Here is a 10,244-nt window from a genome sequence, read left to right as displayed (position 1 = left end):
CTACAACTGTAGAAGAGAAAGATTAGAGAAAATCAAAATTTTATTCTGCTGTCATCCATTTTGACACTGACAAGAAAGCAGAACAAAGACTCATAAGGTATTAAGAAGACGGTGTGAAGATTGTTAAGTTAAAGAGTTTAAGCTGATGAACAATATACCAGATTACCCAAATATGTAAAGCTACATAAAACTCCTCAGAAAGTATTGGCTCCTTCCTACCATTTTAAGAACTCAAAATCTTCCAAAAATGTTTTGGCATTTGTATAATGAAGCTATTAAATTTGTAACCAACTTCTTCACTATCTGTTTTATTCCACAAGGTGACAGAGATATACAGAGTGATGACATGCCAAACTTAAAAATTGTGGAGAATTTTATTTATGAGAGCATGAGATACCAGCCAGTTGTGGACTTGATCATGCGAAAAGCTTTACAAGATGATGTGATTGACGGCTATCCTGTGAAAAAGGGGACAAACATTATTCTCAATATTGGACGTATGCATAAGCTTGAATTCTTTCCAAAGCCAAATGAGTTTTCTCTCGAAAATTTTGAGAAAAATGTAAGTTTTCTATATTATTTCTTATAGGAAGTTGGGTATTATTTACTGTCAATGTCTCTTCCTCTTATTTTGATCAAGAATTTTCTGACCATATGATACTTCTCCTTTTGTCTAAGTCCCTAGTTAGCTACACATCCTGCTCATCATTGTTATTAAAGCTGGGCAGATACCTTCCTGTCAAAGTGCCTTTAAATTAAAAAAAAAATATATATGAAAAAGTTTTCTCAGACATCCTAATTTTGATATAAATTTCTGATTAAATTTGATAGACACACACATAGTTCCCACTGTATCCCTGACATTGGACAAAATAAAGAGGCTTCAGGGAGCTAGAGCCTTGCAAGCAGTACAACACATTGCTGAGGCCATCTGGGGATTCTCTGGAGAACTGAAGCAGCACAGTAACTCTTAAGGGTTACTTTGTTCTCACTTTTTTTTTTAATTCCAAAATAAATATTTTAATAAACTAAATTGGAAATCCTAATTTATAACCAACTCAGTACTGCAGATGTTGAGTAATTCAGTCCTAGTTCAACATAGCATTTCATTTTAAGTGATAATCTCCCAGAAGAACTAGAATTTTCTTTAGTCTATATTAGAGTCCTGTATCACGAGCAATACGTGAACATTTTTTTCCTAGTTGCAATCCTCTACTATCATAATTCAATCTTCAGATTATTCACTTTCAGTTAGACCTCTGATCACTGATTAATCAAATGTTTTGCAAAACTATTTGTTCAGCACTAATCATCTGGAGAGATTAAAGCAGTATCAAAAGAAAACAGACTGATTGTGTGACACATTTGACTCCTTGTTTTTCTGCTGTTAACCAGTGCAGATGGAAGCAGAAGATACTGCTACCCATGTGACAGAGAGCACAAAATACGAAATGCCGAGGTTCAGTTAGCATCCCTGTGAGGGAACTGGAAAGACACCTAAAGTAAAGAGCTATGGAGGAGTGGAGGGCATAATCAAATTAGTTCTACGAAGGGAATTTCAGCTGCACAACATTAGCCTTACTATCATAGATGTACACATTTTCCTGGTATGCCAGCTTTCTCTTACATTTCCTGGTGATTTGTCAAATATTAAGGTTGAATAGGATTGAAGTTAAAGGGTTGACATTTTCTACAGCTGTCATAGATATCATTTTGCCTTAACAAAAAAAATTAGAAAGTAATTTTATTACCTGGAAATTATTTTTGAGATGTTAGCAGCTGCACACATAGGCATCCAAAGACAGTGATTTTAGTTTTAAAGAAAGAAGGAGTGATTCACTTTGGTACACCAAAAATAGGCTTACTAGTAGAAACATCTGAAGAAATAATTAAGGAAAGTATGAAACCAAAGACATGAATGTTTAAGCTAGAAACATGCCTCTAAGTTTTACATGTTTCCTATCAAAAATCTGGAAGTACCATGTGGGCCACACACACAAGTGAGCACTAAACAACCTGGTTAACATTTCTAAACCATAGTTTGGTTACTCATCGCAAACTCTGCACACAGAATTAAAAACAACTGATGAGGAAAAAAGTCAGTGTAGAAAATTCAAGAAAAGAGTAAGCAATTAAGTTTATTGAAGTAACTATTCACCATGAATAGTTTCCATTTTGACACCCATCATTTTCATTCTGAGTATTTCTATCAAAATAGATTTCTTGTTTATTTTATAAGTACACTTTGCTACTAAAAATATTTCCCCTTGACCAAATATTTAACCACACATGTTCTATTGGACTTGGTGCATTCTATTTGCCATGTAATTATTCTAGCAGGTGCAATTTTCACACAGTTCTCTGTGTGAATAGCAATCCACACCACTATTTATGGTAAAATGGCATTGTTAGAATTTCTCCATTTTTCCAGGCTGTGCATTTGCCACTGTGCTATGCTGCCAGCTGCTGTACTTGCTCTGTATTATAAACACTTGTATTTACCTATAATTTTTACGAAAGTACAGCTCATTTTATTTGAAAAAAGTTAAACAGAAAACATTTTTCTCATCTGAAAATGAGCGAAGGACACTTTTTTCTATATGATTTCATATAAAGCAACCTTTTGTATTCTTTGGTTAGGTCAGAACAGAGCTAATTTAAAAAAAAAACAAAACAACACAACTACATGAAGAAAAGTAATTTATTTGTAGCCAGACTGCTTTTTCGTATTCATAACAAGTATCTTTGTACCTCATTAGCAATACTATTCATGCTGTTGGGACTGTTTTGGATAACTGATCTATTCAATATCAATAAAAGTAGGAGAAACTGGCATTCTGCAATAGTTCTGGGAATCCTGCATTTCACATTTTAGTTGATGGAATGGGAAATAATTTTATAAGTGTTATCGCTCTATTAAATATCAAACAAATTTTGCAACATTACATTTTATGACTGATTAATTCTCAGGAACACTAGCTTTTTAATGACAATTGAAGGTGTATGGCTTTATGTTTATCTTTAGACATGGCATCAGCCTGTACCTCAGATATTAATGAGCTTTGTAACGCACGTTTTCTGAAAAAGTGTCTAATGGACTTTAATGCATATTGAAGAGCAAAAGTTCTGTTCCATTCCATAGCTTACGATAAAATCCCTGCAGTCACAGGATGAACAGACTGAAATACATGCGCAGAATTCAACTGCTTAGCTTTATATTCCCTGCTACCCTAGCATCTGAAGTGGCATACCTTCTGTCTGCATCCCTCTCTTGGCTTGATTTGGGTGGGAGGGCTGTACAGCGGAAAGGGAAGAAGTAATTGTTCCTAAGAGAATCTTGCCACAAGTTTTCAGAGTATATTTACTACCAGTGTTCATCTAATCTTGGTTACTTTTATGAAAAAAAAAAAAAAATTGCCTTAAAGTTTATTCCTCATGTTATTCTGTGCAGGTTCCTTCACGCTATTTCCAACCATTTGGATTTGGCCCTCGGGGCTGTGTAGGAAAGTTTATTGCCATGGTAATGATGAAGTCAATCCTGGTGACTCTTCTGAGAAGGTGCAGAGTACAGACAATGAAAGGAAGAGGCCTTAACAACATCCAGAAAAACAATGACTTATCCATGCACCCAATAGAAAGGCAACCTCTCCTGGAGATGGTTTTCACACCAAGAAGAAACATGAACAAGAATCAGGGCGACTAAAATGAATCAGCACCAGCAATAGAGTTACAGGGCTTTCGCAGTCACAGTCACTAAGAAATATCCCTCATTCTTAGGTAAAAATATAGAGTAAAACATTTGCCCCTAAATGATTATGGCTTCACACAACAATTCGTTCTACCTGCAGAGCAGAACCAGGTTCTGGCCACAACTTCGATGTAATAAAGACTAAAATTAATAAACAGTCCTGTTGCTAGGTGATGCCACACAATATGTAGGACTCCTGGGTACTTTTTTAAAACTAATGTTACACCTTGTTTTTCAAACAGTCTAAGTTCAGAGGTTGGGGGTGAACAAAAGAACAATGCCTGAAGTGTCCAGGACTACGCGTGTCTCCCTTCCTCCCACTGCCCCAAAGCTGGACTGAGCAATATTTAACTACTGCAAAAGTTCTAATTATCTGGTTTTGAAAATATATGAATGAATATTAAAGTAGATTTTAAGACTATGAAACAATATAGAATATTTAGGACATATATAAGTTATAAGAAATGTTTGCACAAGAAGTCATTCAAACATTTTTCTTTATCATGCTTTGCTGTCAGATTCAACAGATACCAAAGACTAGTCAGACAGATTTTACTCATCGTAGTAATTTTCAGATTAGGTAATATAACAATTGAAATAACTGTTCTGTTTTCAAAATCCAGCATCCTGCTACAGAGTATACTACCAAGGATCTGTAAATATATTAGTAAAGACCAGCTCAGAATAAGATAATGAATGTGAAACATTACCACTAGTATCGCACAGAGACAGGAGGGCACCACTCACCTCCATTTCATGTTAACTGTTGGAATTTCCCATGTCACCTCACTTTCAAGTTCAACAAATTCTATCTAAGCTGCATAAGTAGCACCAAATCTTGTTTACATCTGGTTTTAATCACTCAATTCTACTTCAGAGAGTAAGATTTGGAGTTGTTGCTCATGTTCCTACACCACAGCAGGGGAGAAAGTCCCTCCCAACTTACCTACATAGCTCTTACTGTTTCTCCTGAAAGAGCACTGGGCTGTATCCTGCTCTTAAGCATCTTGCCTCATGCCCACTGATTTAAAGAGAGTCAGTAGCAAAAGAAGATAAATATTAGTTCAAGAGGAGACTTGTTTCTTTTTTTCTTCTTTTTTTTTTTCTTAAGGTAAAATGGGCTTCACTCATCTACTTACGATAAAATGCAAGTTTCATTAGGTAAATGCTCAGAGTTTTGTAGTGGCAAAGGAGAAAAGTTCTGAAGTAACAAGTAGATTTCCAGAAAACATTTTTATAGGGTTTTTGCATGCACAGATTTTATTTTGATTATAAATTAGGCTTAGTTTTATACTTAGTCCTTAACATGAAAGCTACATAATACCCAACATTTCTTGTTGAAAATTGACCTATCTTGAAATCTGGAGATTTCTTGATATTCATTAATATCTCTAATGATGAGTTGTTAGTGAAAAAGATCTTCCTGGCTTAATGAAACATTCCTTGACTTTCCATTTTCAGTTAGCCTGAGTTTTCATACTGTGTAACGCAAAGAAAGGGGTTTTCTGGATTAAGTGCCTCGATAAAGCCAATCAACCAATGTACACTAGGCTTTATATTAACCACTTGCTTCCAAGTCACTTCAACTATAAGAATTTTTAAAAAAGTTGGTTATGCCATTACTTGGTAAATTTAATTATTCACATTAATTAATATGCTCCCTCAGATCACTGCTCTCAGGTGCAGGTCCACCAGAGGAAGATCTACCCAGCAGCATATAAAAACTGCATAAACCTAACAAATAAATATGTGTTCCAGTCTTAAAGGTCTTTTCCAACTTAAACGATCCATGATTCTAGGACTTCTATTCTGAAGTTGTGAAGCGACACAGTGGTATGCACTTTTGGAATATCTAATGTAACCTCTATTTCTACATTCCCTGTAGCCTTTAAATGAGGAAATTGTTAGAGCTGTTTGGAGAAGAAAAAAAAGCATCAAAAACCCCCCAAAACCTGATTAAATCCCAATCTTAATTCTTCTCTATCATGAAACGCCAAAAAGGGTACTTCAGTGGACATGCATGTCTTATTTGTATGCAAGCTTCAAAAAGAAATCCACTGAAGGGTCTTCTTTCTTGGGAATAAACTACTGTTTTCTACACAGTATGCATCTTCACTTATTTTACATACAAAAACATTTTTATGGTGATAATTTGCTTTCTGATTTTTCAGCTCATAATTATAGGTCTCTCCTCAAGTAAAAATTTTTACAAGGTTGGAATTAATAAATTTTTATCATTCAAATTTTGAAATAGTTCTATGAAATCATGTAGATATAAGGAAAATGCATGCTGCTCTGATTTCTTTAATGTATTATATATTGTTTAACTTGTAGGCTGGAGTTTCAGAAACATGATTACCATAATTATTCTGCAGAAGAAATAAAGCAATTTCATATTTTACTTTTTGTAGCCAAGTCTGCAGAATTATTACCCATCGTATTTTAAGTATGTTCTGATATGCTTTTACACGGTGTTTCTGGTCTTCGAATTTCTACAGTACTTATTTTACCCACATTTGGACAACAGAACTGTTAATTAATCTGAGGTGTTTGCTAATCTGTGCAATTAGCTAATTTGAGCCCCATTCTCCATATCTTTATTATGGTTGTTATGTAGTGGTCTATTTGCACGAATATTTGCACGACAAGGTCCATTCCCCCTGCTCACATACTTAGATATGTTTGAGAACTGCAGTTGGCAAAGCAGCTTTGCAAAGCTTGCCATGTAATATAAACAGCTTAAATCTTCTCAGTGTATATATGTCATTGTACAAGATAGAGGTCTGATTTTAAATGGTGTTTTACTACCACGTACTGTAAAATTTAAGTGACATTTTAAACCACTACAAGTCTATCAAGTGACTATTTTATTAATATTCAGTAAATCAACATAGACCAAACTTGAAGACTATGTTTTATACATCACTGTGACTATAGGCTGTTCACAGCACATGTATGTGGATGTTGCTGGAAAATAAAATAATCAGCAAATAGAACTTGGACGCACAAAATCAAGTCTTACATTATGTTTCATCATGCTTTCCCAATCAAAGACTAACAGAAAAGTATTTACTTGTATGCATGCATGAACTGATTATTAAAGTAGTAGATATAAAGATGAAGTCTGGGATGGTCTAAAATTCATATGCTGTACTGACAGAGTATTGCAAAGATAGTTTTCATACTAGTAAGAAAGCAGAAACAGATTAAGTAATTTAAGTTCATACAAGGCTGGTTTTCCCTTGGAATGCACTTTACTGAAGCTTTCAAAGAAGTGAGAAGAGGTGGGTCTTGGTGAGTCTTAATAATGATTTGTAGATGTAATAAAAAAACCTTGTCTTAATAAAAAGGCCTCAGCTATCTGTGAGAAAAGTACCTACAGTAAAAAAAAAAAAAAAGAAACAAAGCAAAGAAGTAAACTGACTACATAGTTCAAAGTAAACTTCATCTCTTTTTCTACTCAATCATGATGGCATAAAAAATTCAGCTTGCATCTATGTAACTAATTTACTTTCAAGTGAAAGATTTCAGTGATAATTCTTGTATTTGGCTAAGTGACAGAAAACTAGAAGGTAGTAAATGGAAGATTAAAAAAATCACAAGAGCTCTTTAACAAAGCTGCAAATTGATAAATTTTTCAGAGAGTAAACTGATCACAAGACACTACCAGAAAAAATTTATCTAGAATTTTACAAGCTCTACTAGTGATCTTTAAATGTTAATAAATAATTCTCATTTTATTAGACTGTTCACTTTCTGCATCCTCCATTACAGTCCAGTGTTATAGCGTCAGTTTATATCCCAATATATTAAATTCTTAACTTCAAAAGAAAATCGCACTTGAAAATTTACAGTAGAAAAGAATATATTAGCTTTGGACAGAGGAAAACAGTTAATATTTTGGGCCAAATCTGCTTTGATCTATGGTAAAATATATCCTGCTCTAATCTAAGGCTGGAATTTGCTGCTAGTATACTCATTTTGAAGTGGCAGTTACTCAGGACTTGAGTGGTTAAGACTGTTGGGGCTCAAAACAATATTATGTAACTACTATTACCATAAGCTTTATGATATCTATTTATAAAAATACTGGGTTTGCATATTGTTAAAAGTCCAACTTTTACAGGCACAGACCTTTAATTTTACAATATAGACAAGCACTCAATTACTCAGACCTCCACTATTGTAGCAGTAATTCCATTCAAACGCATTTTAAAAAATAATCCGGAATTGTATTTTTTGGAATTTTATATTGTTAATTACAATCACTCTAAAAAACCCAGTTTTCATAAGGTGAGATTATGTTATGTCCAGCAGAGGGCGCAGAGAGAGAATTTATTCATGCAACAAGAACAGTCTAGGTATTATCAAAGTCCCTGTTGATATACAGAATCTAAAAGGCAACAGACTCTGTGGTTTTACTCAGTTATTAAACACTGCTTTAGGAAAAATTGGACAGAAAACTAACCGCCAATACTGTAGACAGAATTTACTGGCGTTACTCCAATCGGTATTGCATTATAACATTAATTTCAAATATCACCTTTTTACTAAGAGTGTTCTGCCAGTCTACTCAAGTGGAATCTGGATGTATAATTCGGCATCAAGTCTGATAGAACCTTCAAAGTGATTAGAAACTGTAAGGCTCTGCTAGTATTTTAAGTATAATTCAGCATCATTAATTTGATGCATTGATACTAACTCACTTTCTCTTAATGTGATATTTTTATATTATATCTTACCCTGTTGCTTGATTAATTTAATTTAGTGCCTCTGTGGCATTATTCCATAGTCCACAGTAGATCAGGAATCTCTAATGAAACATTAAAGTCTGATTTTTTGTATCAATCCTTCAATGAGTAATGTAGATCCCAATATTCCATGCAGCCTTACCACACTTCTACAGTAGTTACAAACTTTTCAGTCCAAAAATTGAGCTGGTCTTTATAATAACACTTTATTTTTTAAATAATTGCTGGTCAAAATCAAGACCAGTCAACTCAGATGCAAAAATGGATACATTTGCCACAGTGTGCATAACTCCATTAAACTGCTTGATTAGAGCTGAAAATACTTCCCATCAGATTTCAATCATTTAATTCCTTTTTAGTTGTAGAAGAGCTGATTAGCATTTCACTCAATGCTTTATAAACTTATCCTTACCTTGTAATGATATGTAGATGCAGTTGAATTTCATTCTCCATTTAGCAGCCATTGAAAGATTCTTCGTAAGTAATGAGAGATCAAAATATCTATATTATAGATAAAACCAGCTGTATTCAGAAACTGACCTTGTAACACCCATAAACATTTTTATTTATGCTTACCTTTTGATTCCAGCAAACATTAAAATAATATACTTTTCAGTGCTGAACAATAGTTCAAGAGACACGAGAAGGGTATTAATCAGAATTATTATAATATTAAGTATGGTGCTAACTGCATTAAGAAAATTGCCACTTACTTCCATTTCAGAAAGCACATAATTAAATTTTGCAAAAGGATTAGATCCAGCTACTGAATGAATACTAAAGCAGCTGCAAACGGATCTTTTTCTGTGTGATGTGAAATGTTTTTAAATGAAATCTCACCAGCTCAGATGTAGAACTACAAATTAAACTATATTTACTGGTCTTGTCTTCCTTCTTACATGAAGGATAATGAAAAGAAGATAAATTCATAATATAGAAGGTGTTATCAATCCATTATATTACTTCAATTAATTATCTCAAAGCATGTTTCAAGCGTCAATCAAGTCTTCGAAACAGAGCTCACTTGCTGAACCGATACCCCAGAGACAGCTTATAGTTAAAAACAGTTTCCTGAGCAACTAATTGCCTGAGGGCCCCTTCACCCAGATGACAACCTTTGGTCAAAACCCCAAGACACTGGGACCACATTTCAGTTAAAATGCCTCTGCTTAGGTCTCAGAATATATACCTGGAGTCTCCATCTATGAGGATGTATGCACAATGTAAGAAAATAAGGCTAGGTATACAATAAATATTTCTAATAGTATGCAAATTATATGATCTAATCATTTAACCATAGGTTATTAGAGCAGGAAATATGTAATAAATTGCAATGTACAGGAGAACTCAGGGATAGCAGAAAGTTCTAGACAAAAGAAAAAATGAGAGGGTTATCCAACTGTTACTGCAAAGATGTACATGTGGCTCCACAGAACCAACAGGTGAAGGTGACACCACCATCATGAACAACACCTTGTCAGAACTGGAGACATTAATGTCTTTTTGTGACACTCCACCTAGAGAAGAATAGCCATCAGCCTTAGGACTCCACGTATCATCAAGATGCAAGGAGAACGTGTCAAGAGATACATACAGCTTGTTAAAATGTACCAGCTATGGTTTATTATAGCTTGCTTATTGTTATTAACTAGGTTAAATTACTAGGTAAATTACTGACTCTGTGCCATGTGTTTTCCTTCACTGATGGCAAGTATCCTTGAGATATATATAAATATATATCTCCT

General features: G+C 34.2%; 1 protein-coding gene across 1 annotated transcript in view; it reads left to right on the top strand.

Annotated features, from left to right (window-relative positions):
- LOC104280735 (aromatase) overlaps positions 1-3,703 on the top strand; it is a 13,506-nt gene extending 9,803 nt beyond the window's left edge. Inside the window, exons 8-9 of the mRNA XM_009878476.1 lie at positions 321-562; positions 3,452-3,703. Coding sequence (XP_009876778.1) covers positions 321-562; positions 3,452-3,703 — 494 coding nt within the window. The remainder of the gene's footprint in view (positions 1-320; positions 563-3,451) is intronic.
- Positions 3,704-10,244: the final 6,541 nt, after the last annotated feature.

The sequence above is a fragment of the Apaloderma vittatum genome, unplaced genomic scaffold (assembly GCF_000703405.1).
Source record: "Apaloderma vittatum isolate BGI_N311 unplaced genomic scaffold, ASM70340v1 scaffold12071, whole genome shotgun sequence".
Lineage (NCBI taxonomy): Eukaryota > Metazoa > Chordata > Aves > Trogoniformes > Trogonidae > Apaloderma > Apaloderma vittatum.
Note: the sequence above shows the minus strand (reverse complement) of the source record. Positions and strands in the feature narration are given on the sequence as shown.